This window comes from Sceloporus occidentalis, unplaced genomic scaffold (assembly GCF_023333645.1).
Source record: "Sceloporus occidentalis isolate IW3139 unplaced genomic scaffold, rSceOcc1.0.p SCAF_288, whole genome shotgun sequence".
Taxonomy (NCBI): domain Eukaryota; kingdom Metazoa; phylum Chordata; class Lepidosauria; order Squamata; family Phrynosomatidae; genus Sceloporus; species Sceloporus occidentalis.
In genome coordinates, this window is record NW_028317268.1 from 520512 (window position 1) to 538204 (window position 17693).

The 17693-nt window shown below is 48.5% G+C and overlaps 1 protein-coding gene across 1 annotated transcript; it reads left to right on the plus strand.

Annotated features, from left to right (window-relative positions):
• Nucleotides 1–10788: 10788 nt before the first annotated feature.
• LOC149275441 (cdc42 effector protein 2-like) lies at nt 10789–11487 on the plus strand. Its single transcript, XM_089504747.1, has one exon. The coding sequence runs from the start codon at nt 10789–10791 to the stop codon at nt 11485–11487; it is 699 nt and encodes a 232-aa protein (XP_089360873.1).
• Nucleotides 11488–17693: the final 6206 nt, after the last annotated feature.

Sequence of the window (17693 nt, forward strand, 5' to 3'; positions counted from 1 at the left end):
CTAACGGGGGGGGGGGGGCTTTACCCTATATGAGCGTAGAATGTTGGCGTTTAACCCCTTCAAGACAAAGCCCATACATGTACGGGGCTCACTGCATTGTCGTTAATATGTGTCCAACTTAAGACACCTGTATCGGGGGTGTGGCTATAGGTGGGAGGGGCCGAGGCATGTCCACCAGCCCACCTGTACTGTCTGCGAAATCTAAGCAGTGCCTGAAAACCGGGACACTTGGGAGGTATACGTTTTACAGAACTTTTTTTCCTTTTCTTCCTTTAGTTGACGTACTCCGAGCTTCACAGCGCCCTGGAGCTCGGCTAGTTAATCTCCATTGTTATGAGTCGGGTTGGCGTAAATTTGATTGCAATAATGTAAGAGGGCTCTGTTGCTAAGCAGCACCAGTATCCCTGTATAATATAAATAAATGCACTTAGTTCATACAGAGCATCGAAGGTGGAAAGCTAATTCCTTAAGCACATCCAAAGCTTTCTTGAAATCCTTTAATGTATTTGTACTACTTCCGCTGGGTGTCTGATCCAGGTATTTACTACCCTTTCTCTAAAGTATAACAGATTGGCCAGATTGCTGTGTCTTCTCACGGTGGGAAATTTAGGACACATGAAAAGAAATGAAGAATAAATTGCCTCCCTTGTAATGGATAAAATGTTTGGAAGGAGATATTGTCACCCAATTAAAATCCTTTTGGGGGGGTCGCGGTGCATTATATGCAAACTAGTTTATCTTTCACTTATTTTACAAGCGACCGTGTGTTCTGGTGACAATTATGCTCTAAATCCGCTATTATCTGAGCCCAGCCTATTAGACAAATCCCCTGAATCTTTATCATACTGCCTGTGGGAAACAATAGAATGACTCAGTCTTAATCACCCAGCCAGACTCTCTGACTAACTAAAGACTTCTTTCATTCATGAAAATCAACTTGGAGCCCAGCCGCAGGGTAAATGTTACGAAGGCGTCATTAAGCTTTCAGCCAGGAGGTGGCAGCACTTGCTTAATGATTACAGCAGCCGCTGCCTGGAAGTTCCGCGCTGTAATAAAAGGCGTCCGATGTTATTATTTAATGGTTAATATATCGCCAACATATTCCACAGCGCAGCTTCCTATCTATCTTGCACAGTTAGCTATCCTTCTGAAGTTGGGTCCTTAATCCATAATAAATGCAGCAAAGCCGAATATGTCAGCTCCCGCAGTAGAATTCTTTGTGTTAGTCTAGGATGAGACAGTGGTGGATGAGTGGAACAGCCTCCCAGCAGAAGTGGTAGAGGTTAATACAGTGGGGGGATTAAACATGCACGGGATAGACTTAGGCTCCTGAATCTAAGACGAGCCCAACGAATGATTAAGGTTTGAGTTGTTATCCGGATTCATTAGAAATTTGAACCATACTCACAGAGGCGCTGGGCGGCCGCTGCGTCTCGTTTAGTTGTTGTTTTCCTAATATTAAAGGGCCTCGTCCGCCAATCGGAATTTGCAGTGGGAACATCCAGTGTCGGCTTGATCTGTGCGAAGGGATCCGGAAGCGTATGCATAGATCAAATTTGCCCCAAAATATAATGTTTTCAGGCAGCTACATATCTACTAACCCCCTTTATCTCCTTATCATATGGCCTGTGGGGAACAATAGAATTGCTCAGTCTTAATCCCCCAGTCGGAATCTCTTTTTTTGTGTATTATGTTTGATGGATCTGGACTGGAATTGTGATCTTGTTTTGTGGTTTTGTATTTAAACAAGGGAGCTCATTTCAACCATTGGTCCAATCCAATCCACGGGACCATTCCGCTAGTTGCTATGACGATAACACCTTGTTTAAAGTTTTGCACCGGGACCACTTTTTTAACATAATATCCCTTAACACGTTCACTGTATATAAATCATGTTATTTATTATGGTTTCAAAATGTATGTTTTTTTATTATTGTTGTTGAAAAAAATGTAATAAAATAAATAAATAAAAAAGATTTCAAGTAAATCACGTCATTTTTCCACATTTATTATCTGGCTGAAAGTTATATTTTTGATCCATACATGAAGCTGGAAATAAAGTGTGTTGGGGAGCTGCTGTCCGAGTACAAACATTAAGACAGATAATAAGAAAATATTAATGAATGGAATAAAAACATTCCGTTAATTCCAGCTATTTACTAATATCCTCAGATTTGGTAATTAAAGGGTAAATAGTGGCCCCATTAGCACACCTGGGAACTCTCAGGGTTTTTGCCCCAGTCGCAGGGTGAAGGGGCAGATTCTCCGGGTCACACCCTGTCTGACTTTCCCGGCTCAAACACCGCACTGAGCTGATGCTTTATGGCGATGCTAATGAAGTCCGTCCCTCCATAGACTTTCATTAGTCAGAGAGTCCAGCTGGGTGATTAAGACCGAGCCATTCTATTCTCTCCCACAGGCAGTATGATAAGGAGTCGGGGTGTTTAGTAGATCGGGGCCCAGATAACAGCGAGAATCACACAAACGGCTGAAAACGTTATATTATGGGGCAAAAACTACAACTGGGGTAAAAGAAAACGGCACAATATTTGGGAAATCCTATTTCTTAGCGATCGAGGAATTCGGTGGGCGTCCCCTTTGCATTCTGGGAATCCTCGGAGGGTCCCGCCAGCCGTCCTCATAACACTTTATCAGCGGCTCCAGATTTTGTTATTTTCCTGTAAATGGTGTTTTTTTTCCCAGGATAATCCCCGCCCCCCCCAGCGCTCGGCGATTGGGAAATATTCCCGGGTTTTAGGCATTCAGATTCCGGGAATAACGTTCGCTTCCTCCTCGCCGATGGTTTTTTTTTTTAATGATGAAAGCGGGTTTTTCGCGTAAAAAATCCGTCCGGCGGCTCGCCGAGCTCAATAAACGCAGAATCCGTAAATCTGACTTTATTTGGGTTTAAATGGCCGACCCTGCGGGGGGTATTTATGATTTAAAGGGAGGCTTTAGTGCCTAAAATAGCTGTGAGGTCCCTGTAAATCACGCGGAGCCCGCATTACCGACGCGTGGGGCAATCCTGCAGAACATCTCGTGTATGTTTGCCCCTCTCTGCACCCCCCTATTGGTAATCGGCCATCATCATCGCCGCCAACATATGCCGCGGCGCCGTACGATGGGTGTGCTGCAAAGTTCTACATCTGGTTTCCATGGTAACCGCAAGCACATTTAGAACTCTGGCGGAATCTATTGTCTCCAGCGTCAGGTTTGTGATTAGTGGGAGTTTGAACTGATTTTGCCCCAAAAAAGAACGTTGGAGCAGCAGAATGCATGGGCAGCCGAGGGTTAAAGGCTCCTCTCAGCTGGGATGTAAATGTTTAAATCTGTGTTTTTTACACCAAAAGTGATTTTGGAGATCAATGAGATTTATCGGATCGGTACCGGACCCCGATACCCTGCGGGGGTCTCACCACGGGATCCACGAAGTGGGATCACTAGATCTCTGCCTCCTCCTGGGGATCCGCTCTGTAGAACGTGGCCTGTGGCAAAGCGTGGCTGGAAATGATTCCAGAATACGAGGAATGAGAGGAATGCGCGTTAAACCCCTCGGCCCCCGCGGGGGGCTCAGCCGCTGACCTTGGGCTCCCGATGGAGGCCGATAACCCAACAACGTGACTAAAGAGGGACTGGACAAACTGAACAAGGACACTTGGCAGGTTTGAGGGTTAAAGGCGATAGGATCTCGATGCTGATCAGAAATAGATTATTTATTAAGATTTTTTTAGGATTCTAGAATTAAATTTAATCTACGAGCAAAAAAAAAAAAAAAAGGCAGACGAACAGGAACTCGGGAGAGACGGCAGGTATGAGAAGTCAGCGGTAGATTGCGGGACAGAATGGGGGAGAGAGAGGGTGACAGAGGTCACATGACGGGGGCCAATGATGGCACCCAGAGTTAATTACCCCCCATGTCCAGCTGCCCCCCCCCCGATCCTTTAATACAATGTATCAGAATTGATTAATCAAAGAGTGGAGCGGGCGGAGTGTACCACTGTGGGGGCCGTGGGGGTCACCGCTGTACAGACGGTTCCCCCCATTGGGCAATACTATTAGCGGCTGCCCGGGAAGGTTTCCGCGGGGCTCGGTGTTCCTCCCGTGGAGAGGAGATATTTCGGCTTCTCTCCCCCGGCGCCGGGGATTATCCCGCTCTCCGCATTAACCGTTTGTGTGAAGCCGCCAAACAAAACGGTTTAAAAAAACGACATCTCGCTCAGGGGCTCCCCGAACCCCCAACACCCCCCCCGCGGATCATTCGTTCCCATCCGCGATCCCAATGAGAGGCGGCCGCCGTCCCTAAGAGCTTGCGATCTGTACACGGAAAAGGCCATTCACTATTGTTTGCGTCTCTTTGACCCTGAAAGGGTTAAGGCTACCTGGCTGCGCATGAAGTTAATTCTGCAGAGAGTTTCATCCTCTTATCTATAAATAGAACGAGATTAACGGAGAAAGAGAACCTTTCCTAATACCCCGTATTATACCGGGGGGGGCGCAGACTCTGTATTATACAGTGGGGGGTCAGACTCTGCATCATACAGTGGGGGGGCAGACTCTGTATTATACAGTGGGGGGGCAGACTCTGTATCATACAGTGGGGGGGTCAGACTCTGTATCATACAGTGGGGGGGTCAGACTCTGTATTATACAGTGTGGGGGGTCAGACTCTGTATTATACAGTGGGGGGGCAGACTCTGTATCATACAGTGGGGGGGCAGACTCTGTATTATACAGTGGGGGGGCAGACTCTGTATCATACAGTGGGGGGGTCAGACTCTGTATCATTCAGTGGGGGGGTCAGACTCTGTATTATACAGTGTGGGGGGGTCAGACTCTGTATTATACAGTGTGGGGGGGTCAGACTCTGTATTATACAGTGTGGGGGGTCAGACTCTGTATTATACAGTGTGGGGGGTCAGACTCTGTATTATACAGTGGGGGGGGCAGACTCTGTATTATACAGTGTGGGGGGGTCAGACTCTGTATTATACAGTGTGGGGGGTCAGACTCTGTATTATACAGTGTGGGGGGGTCAGACTCTGTATTATACAGTGGGGGGGCAGACTCTGTATTATACAGTGTGGGGGGTCAGACTCTGTATTATACAGTGTGGGGGGCAGACTCTGTATTATACAGTGGGGGGGTCAGACTCTGTATTATACAGTGGGGGGGTCAGACTCTGTATTATACAGTGGGGGGGTCAGACTCTGTATTATACAGTGGGGGGGTCAGACTCTGTATTATACAGTGGGGGGGCAGACTCTGTATTATACAGTGGGGGGGTCAGACTCTGTATTATACAGTGGGGGGGTCAGACTCTGTATTATACAGTGGGGGGGCAGACTCTGTATTATACAGTGTGGGGGGGTCAGACTCTGTATCATACAGTGGGGGGGTCAGACTCTGTATTATACAGTGGGGGGGGCAGACTCTGTATTATACAGTGTGGGGGGGTCAGACTCTGTATCATACAGTGGGGGGGGCAGACTCTGTATTATACAGTGGGGGGGGCAGACTCTGTATTATACAGTGGGGGGGGCAGACTCTGTATTATACAGTGTGGGGGGGGGGTTATCGGGGGATTTATTTGATTTTTCACCAGAAACTCCTTCTCAAGAAATCACAAAATTTGGAAATCCCAGAATGTGGAATAAATCAGTGAAATCCAATAAACCGGAAACCGACCCAGAACTGAACCCGACTGACACAGAAACCAGAACCTGCCGGCAGATCGGCCCCATTCGGCCCCCGTCTAGTCGCCCGTTTCTCCTGCTGTAACGACGCAAACCTTAATCAGTCGTTGGTCTCGTCCGGGATTCAGGAGCCGTATGTCTATCCCATGCATGTTTTATACCCTCACTGTATTACCCTCTACCACCTCTGCTGGGAAGCTGTTCCATTTATCCACCACCTAAAATCTGCCCGATGAGTGTATCAGATAAGTTGAAGGTCGTTATTTCTAATGTTTCTCGTTAGTTACGGAGCCGGTGCTGTCTGCGTCTGTCCTGATAACGCGCTGCGGAGTCGCATCCCCGGCAGAGACCCCTCCAGCACCTGAGGGGTTACGCAGAGCTGTGACATCACGGTTTAAGGGCAGAGAAGGGGAAGGTGCTGGTTTCTTGGCCCCTCCCACTCCCAGTATATGACTCACTGGCCGTGCGGCTCAATGCTTCGTATCCCTGGGAGCAGCTCAGGGTCTGGACGCGCCTCTGACACCCAGCAGTGCCGGTCACCTGGGGAGGACCACGGCAGGTAAAACAACAATATTCCCTAATGAAATAATCTGGATCCGCCGCGCAGCCGAGGGACTCTAACATTAATGAGGCAAAGAAGCCAAATGATACAATGTATCCAGCCCAAGGAGAAACAAATTTAACATATGGAAGATTTACTTTACTGAGGGGTGGAAGATAAGTGGCACAGCCTCCCAGCAGAGGTGGTAGAGGGTAATACAGTGAGGGGATTAAACATGCATGGGATAGACATACGGCTCCTGAATCTAAGACGAGACCAACGACTGATTAAGGTTTGAGTCGTTACAGCAGGAGAAACGGAGAATAGACGGGGGCCGGATTATTATTATTTCCCCCTCAAAGGTTTTGTTGTTTTTTTTTTTATATGAATGGAATTAGTGATATTTAGGGGAGGATCCGCTCGACGCGTCCAAGTGGAGCTCAGGGGTTAATATCTAGGAATAAATCCCAAAATGCGAGGTCTGAATCGGGACATCCTAAGAGTTACAAAATATTAACTCACAACCAGCTGAAAAGCCAAAAACAACCCTAAAAAAGCAATTTTTTCACTTAAATATAACAAAACGTTTAAAGGGGACTTCCTGTCAAAAGCCGTACTGGCGCGCAGCACCGGAGAGCGGCATCCAGTCCCAATAAACCCCCTTTATCTGCAGATCTGGAGCCGCCGTTGCTGTCAGTCATGTGATATTTTGGGTGAGTTTCCCGGCTCAAACACCGCACTGAGCTGACGCTTTATGGCGATGCTAATGAAGTCCGTCCCTCCATAGACTTTCATTAGTCACAGAGTCCGGCTGGGTGACTAAGACTGAGCCGTTCTATTGTTTGCCTCAGGTAGTATGAGAATGGGGACATTCCTCGATGACTTTTATCTTGGGTGGAGAGCTGAGAAGGCGGCCGCTCTGGCTGCAGGAATTCGCTTTCATCCTCCAAGCCCCAAAAAGCCCCGAAATCGTCTTTTTTTTTTTTTTTTTTTCCGATTAATATCCCGTCTGAGAGAATTTCCTATTATCCTCCCTCGCGAAATGCGTCGGCTCAGGCGGGTTTTGGAATATTTATTTCCTTTTAAATAATGGAATTCAGCGTCTTTTATGGGGCATTTTTTTTCATACTCGGTAACTACCTTTACAAATACTCCGTCCTACAGATCCGCCCCCCAGCAAGAGAGGTCGCTGGAGAGACTTATTAGTAAATGTCTCAAAACATATTTCTTTTTGTGTGGGGGGTTTATTGATTCCAACAACAGCAGGAGAGAAATGTCGGCCCCAATGTAACCCCCTTTAGGACGGGAGGTGTGATGGGGGCAGCGGACGGACGGGAGGTGTGATGGGGGCAGCGGACGGACGGGAGGTGTGATGGGGGTGCAGCGGACGGACGGGAGGTGTGATGGGAGATGCTTGTTTGTTGGCCGGGTCCTGCGCGCCTGCGATTAGCAATCGCCCCCCCCCCCGTGTTGCGTGTTTTGTTACCGAGCGCTGTCTCCTCTCCAAGACGCTTTGCCAAGAATGTGACGAGCCGCCCCCCCCCCCCCCCAGCCGAGCCCTGTCCGAGTGGCCGGCCGTTGGAGACGCTCCTGGCAACGGAAGGCCAACTCCTTCATATTCTCTAATTTAATGACATCCGCGCGTCCCGATTGGTGCTTTTCTCCCTGCTTGAATACAGGTGACTCCATTCGGAATATCTCCACCTCCTGTCAGGTCACTGTTTCCATAACGATCGTTACCGGAACCATCTGTCACTGCGCTAGGCTCTGCATGATGGGCTATTAAGGGGTTAATGTATGGTCCGCCTTGGCTCATTTAGAAAGTTGCCCCGGTATTTAAATGGCTTCTGCCCGCTTGGGGTAGATTTATTAGGAGCCGAGACCCTCGTTCACATCTGAAGATTTAACCTCTTAATTGCCCCGTGTTGGTTGCAGAGTAATCCTTGTTTGGGGGGGGCATCGTACATACCCCATGTTATTAAACACCCGCGGCATTTAAGGGGTTAAAGCTCCATGTATCCTCCCATCCCCTCTGTGAGCGGCCCCCGGCTGATCCATGGGGGGGCCGGAGGGGAGAGGTCGCCGCATTCTCACAGCCACCCAAAATGCCCCCCCCCCCGGGTTCCTGTTAACCCTTTCAGTTCTACATACATAAAGGAACGAGAACTCTTGGGATAAACGGGGGTTTGGGGAGGGACTGGGCAAATTGAACCGGGGCACAGGGCAGGTATGTAGTGATTGCCCCATACAGCCGCTCCCCAACGATGGTGTAATGCTGGCTTTATTCCAGATTCCCCCTCGGCGACTGTTGCCGGGGGCAGTTTGGGTCGTGTTACTCGCAGTTGTGTCACATGTTTCATTCTTTGCATAGATCACGTATGTGCCCAGGGGCCGTTATGTTTTTTCCTCCCCGTGGGCCCGGCCTGCAGCAGCGTCTGCCCATCTGGCACTTTTCCTGGATAAGCTTACAATCTGCCCTGAAAAACTGCAGTCATCTGGGAGACCCGTGAGGTTTCGCCTCCACCTTTTTAAAAGATTACTATCCTATATGTTCCGGCTCTACACGCCAAATACATCCGTGTAACGGTATTTAAAAAAACTATATATTAGACACCCCCCATGTATACAGCATGGGAGCGGCCCTCTTAACTTCCTGTTCCCAGGATCTGCACGATTATTCCTCCCCGTTAAGTTATCTCTCTCCTGTTAAGCTGCTGCTTGTTGCTGATTGGTCCAGGCAGCCGTTATAAAGGTGGGGGAGGAGCTTTCTCTGCAGGAATCCTAAACCCTTCAGCTTTTTGATGCACCATTTAGCGGACGGGGGCTAAACCCTGGAGGGGGTACTTCCAGGAGGCGTCTCTCTCTCTGCGAATCGGGGCAGTTAATTGGATGGTGGGTCTGCACCGAACCAATAGGAAGCCGGAGACCGAATATTAACCGTTTCCTGCGGGTTATTGCCATTTTCAAATCCTTCTGGCTGTAAAAGGAGAACTCCGGCTGAAATGATGTCATTAATGGAGGGACCCCGGATAATGGAGGGAGCAGCTGGAGCGTTTATAGTAACAGATACCCCTGACCCCCCCCAACCCCCCCCAGGGGTAACATTATCAGCCATCTGTCTGTAATATAAACCATAGAAAGGAGGAATGGGACAAACCATTTCTCTTTAGGGGGACATACTGGTAGTCAAATGGAGCAAACCATTTCTCCTGGGGGTGCCATGGTAGGGGCAAACCATTTTGAATAGTGGGGATGCCCTAAAAAGGTGATCATGGCTTCAGTAATGCGACGGAGTATTTTTTTTTTATCTTAACACATTTTGTTTTTCCGACATAGAAAAAGACGGAGCGTTCCAACCATTTTTGGGACCCCGGAAGAAGAGACCCCTGTGACGTAAAATCTTTTTCTATGTAGGCCCTTCGACTAATGAAGCCTTTCCAATATATGGGGATATGAAGGTCAAACCATTTCTCAGGGAGGGGGGTCCTCTAGGGTGGGCTATAAATGGAAGCCATTTCTAATGGTCTGCTAGTCGATGGTGTCGTCATGGGAACATAAATAAAGCGTTTCTCCGCGGGGGATGTCGCCGTGATGCCAATAAAGTCATAGAGGGTCCGGTCTCCATATAACCCTCCAGGCAGACGGCTGTTTTTTGTTTTTTTGGGGTTTTTTGGACATGCGCGGCAACGCGGATTAATGCCCGCTGCTGGCGCGCACACTGGGGGTTTATAGGATTATGTTTTCTATCCGGCTCCCCGGGAGGTCTGTATATAGAGTCACCTCTCTAACCAATCACACGCGACATAAACGCCTGCCTTGTACTGTACAACACGGGCTCCGGCCTCATACACTGTACTGTACAATACGGGGTCCGGCCTCGTAAACTGTACTGTACAATACGGGGTCCAGCCTCATACACTGTACTGTGCAATACAGGGTCTGCTCCTCCCCATGCTGTAAATATGGCGTCTGTGTCCCGTGTTGCCCGTCCCCCGCCCCATTATTTCTCTCGTGTTCTCGCGCCCCGTCCCGGTGATGAATTCCTCGCCGCGCGGTGACTGGGGGGCCGTGATTCCCGGGACCGCCGGTGATTCCATCTGATGCCGAGAGCCGGATCCATCCTGTTTGTTTAGAGGGAAGGAAGGACGATCCCTCCTTTCCTTACTTCCTCCGGAAATCTATTTATAGCCGCCTCGCGCTCCCGAAAAACCATTTATAATCCTTATTTTTAACATTTATTCCAAAACCTTTGATCCCGACTCAAATAACAAAAAAAAAATAAAAAGGCATCCGGCCTTAAAATGATTTTTTTTTTTTTTTTATATCCGAGTGGATTTTTTTAAAAAAAATTTCTTACTTTTAATGAGATATTAAACCAGTTCTGGCTGTAATACTTACATTTTTTTTTTTTTTCTTATTTCTCCTCCAGATTCCACATAAAACGAGTTTTAACCCAAGAACTTGGCCCGGTTTGAATTCCGTCTTTTCCAGCTTCTATTTATATATTTTTTTTTTTATCATTTTTATCATCGGAAAGGAAAAGTAGCGGCCGAGATGCCGGCCAAAACCCCCATGTATCTGAAAACCTCCACCCCCAAGAGGGGTAAAAAGACTAAGCTGCGGGACATGCTCTCGCGGGAGATGATCAGCCCCCCGCTGGGTGATTTCAGGCACAGCGCCCACATCGGGCTCGATGGGGAGGGGGGCATGTTCGGGGAGCTGTCCTTCCTCCAGGGCAAATACGATCTTCTCCCCAACTTGGGTCACAAGCTGGCGATTCAGAGCGCGGACGCCGGCTTGGACGGAGATCTCCGCTCCGGCCCTGAAAGCTATCGCCCCTTCTTAAAGAACGCCGTGTCCCTTCCGGCTTTTGGTGACCCCCAACATAAGGAGAGGGCACCTCCGAAGCCTCCACGCCTGCACTTAGAGGAGACCCCCAGCCAACGCTCGATGTCCATCAGCTACGGGGAAGGAGGTTTCGGCAGAGAAGAAGACTTGTCCTTTTCCACCATCTCTCAAGAGGAGCACAGCAGGTTTCTGGCGGCTTCCATGAGCTCGTCCGATGGATCCATCAGTGAAAGTGGGGGGGAAAGTCGTGGCCAGGAGTCCGAGGAAGCCCACCACGCGAGAGGGGGCCCACGCGCTCGGGGACAAAGCCTCCCGAAATCCGACTCGCTTTTTGGCCTGGAGCTGGACTTGGGACCCTCCATTCTAGACGAGATCCTGAGGATAATGGATGATTACAAGGCCTGATGACAGCGGGAGTGTTGGGAAGTTGTGTAAATATACGTTATTTATTATTATCAAAACCCACAATCTGTTTGTTTTAATCAATTGATAGACGGTCGGGACGTCGACGGAGGTCCAGTTGTCCTCAAGAACTTAGGAGGCTCCACCATCCAGCAGCAGAGGCTTTATCTTCAATATTATTATTCTTTTGGACACAACGGGCCCCTGGAAGCCACGGCTCGGGGGGCTCAGATGCTCCCACGTTATCCGAGTATCTTGAGTGTGTTTATAAAGAGGCTTCCTACGAGGCTCCTCCAGAAATGGGTTGGTTTCCTAGTAGGACTCCCTGATTACTCCGGCCAGAGAAGATCCATTGTCTGGAAGTCACGGTGGGATTTTTTTGGGGGGGCTGGGTTGTCAATCATCAAGTCCTCGTTTGAGACAACAGAGAACCAACCAAGTGATTGTCCCAATTCAGCAACATTCTGCCCGATGACGTCGCGTCTTATTTCCAGAACTTAGTTGCTAAACATCTTCCATGAGGGACCAGACCCCATAAGACCTATAGGTGACCCCATAAGACCTATAGGTGACACATTAGTTTCTGTAGCCGGGAATCTTCTCTGGGCCGTACCATTTCCCGCAGCAGCTTCTGTAACCTTATCATTAATGATGGGCTAAAGATAGGTTCGTGGGTGGGCCCTGTGAAATTTTCCAGAATAGGTAGGAATCAGGCAAATTGTGTAATAATTAAATATATTCCTGGGAAGGGTTTGGGGACGCCGGAGGATTTGGAATGATGTTTATAACGCTGCTTTTAGGTACAAAAGTATTAAATTCAGCAGAGTAGCTTTAAAGGGAAAGTCCCCTGAGAAATACAAATCTGGCCGGATCGGTGAAGCAAACTCTATATATTTCACGCTCAAAGTGCTGCTCCTGCGCTCACCGTGAAGCTGCCTCCTGACATCGCGTGTTGGAGGGGAGAAGGGAGAGAGAGCGCTACGGAATGTGATGGCGATATATAAAATAATATATATATACATAAAGGGGTTAATAAAAGACAGGAGGGAATTTATTTCAAAGGAGAAAAAACAAGAAACCGGAATCTAACACTAGAGGATCAGAGACTGAGATGGAACGGAAGGAAGTTTTACTTTACGGAGAGGGTGGTAGATATGTGGAACAGCCTCCCAGCAGAGGTGGTAGAGGGTAATACAGTGAGGGGATTAAACATGCATGGGACAGACATACGGCTCCTGAATCTAAGACGAGACCAACGACTGATTAAGGTTTGAGTCGGAGAAACGGGCGACTAGACGGGGGCCGGATGGGGCCGATCTGCCGGCAGGTTCTGTTTTGATCCCCATACATTTACGCCTTGTGTCCATCTGCCCTCTGCTGGTCAGTTATGAAACCGCAGTTCAAAGAAATCCTATTTCTCATTGTGTAAAAATGATTATTAATATATTTTATTTATATGGCGCCAACAATCTACGCAGCGCTTAATACAATATATTCAAGGGGTCCGACAAGACGAGGATTCACAGACTAAGACAAACCGATACATTAGGGGCTCGCAGGCTTACAATCTTAAGGGAATGGGGTGACAAAAATGTAAACATTTATAAAAAATTATTTGTTTTTCTTTTGTGTAATTTGACTTTAAAGGTATTTTAACCTTTTTGTATCAGCGTTCGCTTTATAGCACTTTTTTAAAAGTCCCTGGAAGATATTGCCGGCTGTGTCTGAAAAATCAGTGTCTGTAGATTTATATATAATTTGCCGGTTTTACGTAATAAAACTGTTTTATATAAATTGTGTGTTTTAAACTCATTAATCTGTGCTTCTGCCGGAATTGGAGCGTCATGTGATATTTCTACAGGGACTGTCACACTGGCGGTACAATATAACCCTTCTATTACCCCATATACCCCTCCCTATTACCCCATATCGCCCTTCCTATAACTCACTATCTCTCCCTATAACTCCTCCTATCACCCCATAAACCCCTCCCTATAACTCCTATTACCCCATAATACCCCTTCCTATCTGTTGCGCCCCTAGTAAGGTGCAGTTCTCATTATGTTCCACTAGAGGGCAGTCTTTGGTCACTTTCAGGGATTACCTTCTCAGTTATATTTACCGTATTTGCTCGATTATAAGACGACCCTGATTATAAGACGACCCCCCAAAATCTGAATATTAACTTAGGAAAAAAGAAGAAGCCTGAATATAAGACGACCCTAAAGGAAAAAAGTTTTACCAGTAAATGTTAATTCATGTAAACTATTTTTTTAAATAAAAGCTATGATTGAGAAAAATATTTTTTTTGTTTTTATTTCTTGTATTTTCCAGCCTGTCCCCCAGTTACGCACATCTGCCCCCAGGCTTGCCACACCAATATGGCACTGTGGCCCATGATATGCCTTTTAACCCTCTATATGCCACTGTGCCCCATGGTATGCCTTTTGACCCCCTATATGCCACTCTGCCTCCAGAAATGCCTTATACCCCTATATCCCATTCTGGCATTTAGGGGGTTAAAAGGCATATTATGGGGCAGAGTGGCATATAGGGAGGTATAAGGCATTTCAGGAGGCAGAGTGCTCTATTAAATGCCCCCTTAACGCCACTCCAGAAATGCCCTATGCCCCCATTTAACTAACACACACACACACACTCTCCCCCCCCCCTCCCCTCCCCTCCCCTCTCCTCTCCTCTCCTCTCTCCTCTCTCCCCTCTCAGCCCTCTCTTACCGGTGCTTCCAGCCGGGGCAGCGGGTTGACGTCGCCTTCTGCTGCAGCCGGAAGGAGGTGGAGTTGGCAGCGGGGGTTTGTATGCGTCCGTCGCGTATACTTTCCCCGGCTGTCAGAGATCAGAGATCAGAGATCTCTGACAGTCGGGGAAGGTCTACGCGACGGACGCAGACAACCCCCGCTGCTAGCCACACCTCCTTCCGGCTGCAGCGGACGTTGTCTACGCGGATCGCGTAGACGTCAACCCGCTGCCCCGGCAATACAGCAGGAAGCACCGGTAAGTGTGTATGATGGGGGGGGGGGTGAGACAGGAGGATCCAGGTCCCCTGCAGCGGTGCGGGGGATCTGGATCTTAGTCTCCTAATCAGACTCTATTTGAGGTCTGATTAGAAGACGACCCCGATTAGAAGACGAGGGGTATTTTTCAGAGCATTTGCTCTGAAAAAAACCTCGTCTTATAATCGAGCAAATACGGTATTAACCCGTTCCCTGCGGTTTCTATACACATTATCGGGGCTTTTAGGGCTGTAGAACCCTGCGATACCCTCATACCCAGTGATTGAAAGTGTTTTGGGGGCCACCAGTCAGCACCCGTCTCCCTAGAAAGATCACCCCACCGGCCCCTATGATTCAGATGTCCCCGGGGCTAAAACCAGCCCCGGCTTTTACCCCAGGGAGGGATCCATGTTCAGGACCTCAGACCACGTCCTTCAGAAACCTTTTTGCGTAATTTATATCAGGTCGTGTCCAGGAAAAATGAGGCTGCGCGTGATTTATATCATGGTTGCATACCTGCCAACAGTCCTGAGTTTCTATAAGTCCAGCAGTCATAACATTTGCACCGAATAATGTATTGTTTCTGTAATGGAAAACACAAGGTCACCAAAGCCCCCCCCCCTCAGTAAACTGTCACATTCCAGCGAAACCAGTGTAACCAGTAAACATTCCGCACGTAACAGCATCTGAATGTTGTTAGTGGTTAGTGTTTAGTGGGGATGGGGGCTGGGGGCAATAAATAAACAGCCCCATCTGCCACCAGTCTGACATAAAGGTGACGCTGCTCGCTGCATACCTACCAACTGCACTGGCTTTCTTCTGATAGTCCCTACCATGTCGCTAACTGTGCTAACCCCAGGCACAGCTCAAGATCCCTCAGCTACTCCAGGCTACAACTACCAACGACCATCATCCTCAGCCAGGAATTGAAAGGTGCAATTCGGACCGGCTGTGTTTTGGGGGCATAATAACCCAAAGTCGCTTAGCGACAATCTGAGTTTTTTACTCCAGTAGAATTATAAGGAAATTCATCCGGGGAGGAAAAAAGGGCCACAGAATTGGGGCATCAAGGGAGGAGAATGGGGCATTAGGGGAGAGGAAAGGAGCACAAAGGAGGGAAGAGGGGAGAAAAAAGGACTGGCTGAAGTAAACAGGGACATTTGGCAGGTTATTTCGAGTGACCCCGGGGCGAGATGTCAGGTGAGAACTTTTCTATTACTGCCCCCCCCCTGCCAAATGAGTGTCACTTTACCCTTTCAGCGCCAAAGTCTTAAGGAGGGCAGTAAAGTTTGGGAATCCGCTGCCTGAGGAGGCGGTGACCCCTGGCGAATTATTATTGATCCATCTGACGCCTCCATCTGGGTAATTAATGGACTTGGTTTCCGTGATGCTTAGATGATAAGGATGTCCCGGTAACCGGCAGCACCCCCCCTTTTTTTTTGTACCGTCTTGGCCTTTCTTGTTCTCGGATACAGAGGGGGGATAATCATTTCTATAGCGCCATCATATTCCGCAGCGGTGTACAATAGGTACCGAAGTTATCGCCGACCGGTCCGTAGCCGGTTTCTCGCACCCGGTCCGCGGCCCGCAGGGTGTGTCTGTACGGATCTAAAATCTGGACTCGCATAAACATGCGCGTCCCGGCCCTGCATGTGATGCGTTACCACAAACCCAAACACGAGCTTCTTATAAATAAAATGTGTTTATCGTTAACGATTTTCCGTAAATTACATTTCCATTTCTAACTAGTTTACTCCGAGCCCAAGAGAAACAGCTGCTCACAGACAACAGAGGAATGTTATTCCTCCCCAACAAGGAGAAGAATAGGGCACTGATAGTCTTGGCTAAGAAAAAGAAACGGGCAAAAACACAACAAGAGACCCCGTCCCGGGCCAGCACCGAGCTTATCATGTGACTGTATTATCAGGACTGGTCAGACAGCGGCGGGTCTGTATGTAATGTAGGGGATGTGACTGTATTATCAGGACTGGTCAGACAGCGGCGGGTCTGTATGTAATGTAGGGGATGTGACCGCGGTATCGGGACTGGTCAGACAGCGGCGGGTCTGTATGTAATGTAGGGGATGTGACCGCGGTATCGGGACTGGTCAGACAGCGGCGGGTCTGTATGTAATGTAGGGGATGTGACTGTATTATCAGGACTGGTCAGACAGCGGCGGGTCTGTATGTAATGTAGGGGATGTGACTGTATTATCAGGACTGGTCAGACAGCGGCGGGTCTGTATGTAATGTAGGGGATGTGACCGCGGTATCGGGACTGGTCAGACAGCGGCAGGTCTGTATGTAATGTAGGGGATGTGACCGCGGTATCGGGACTGGTCAGACAGCGGCGGGTCTGTATGTAATGTAGGGGATGTGACCGCGGTATCGGGACTGGTCAGACAGCGGCGGGTCTGTATGTAATGTAGGGGATGTGACCGCGGTATCGGGACTGGTCAGACAGCGGCGGGTGTGTATGTAATGTAGGGGATGTGACCGCGGTATCGGGACTGGTCAGACAGCGGCGGGTCTGTATGTAATGTAGGGGATGTGACCGCGGTATCGGGACTGGTCAGACAGCGGCGGGACAATAAGAAATATTCTGTGAAATAATTTATTAAAAGAAAAAGCAAACAGTTTTTTGTAACTTTGGTTAAAATTCATATCTTAAAAAGTAACAAAAGCGTATAAATAAGTTCTTGTTCTGCAGCCGTTTAGTGAATAAGCGCCGCGCTGCGAATGGCTCGAGCCGAACTGTGATGCTAAGGCGGCTCCTTCCATGATTAACCAGAGAGCAAAGGGTTAAATAATATCTGCTTTTAATGCCCCCCCCCCACACTTGTGCTTTTTGCAGAACGGACCATTTCAGCCCCAAAAATTCAATTTCCAGTACAATACAGGGTGTGACCCCCTCCCCCAAACACACTTATATACAGGGTCTCCTATACCCCTGCCCCCCAACATACATTGTAGGGTAACCTCTTTTGGTGCAATACAGAACGTGTCCCCCCCTACATCATGTTAATATACCGTCTGTACTGGTTGGCCGGTTCCGTGATCACCGGCAGCTCCGGTTAAAGAGTCCAATCTACGGGTTAAATCAAAAGGCTCAAACCCCGGCTATAAGCTGCAGCTCCAGCAGTGAAAGAGTTAAAAGCAACAAGGCAGCACTGGCCCGGCGTAGAACCAGGCGCTGCCC

What these genes read in the sequence shown, in the direction of transcription:
- LOC149275441 (XM_089504747.1), top strand. Translation starts at nt 10,789, where the DNA reads ATGCCGGCCAAAACCCCCATGTATCTGAAAACCTCCACCCCCAAGAGG.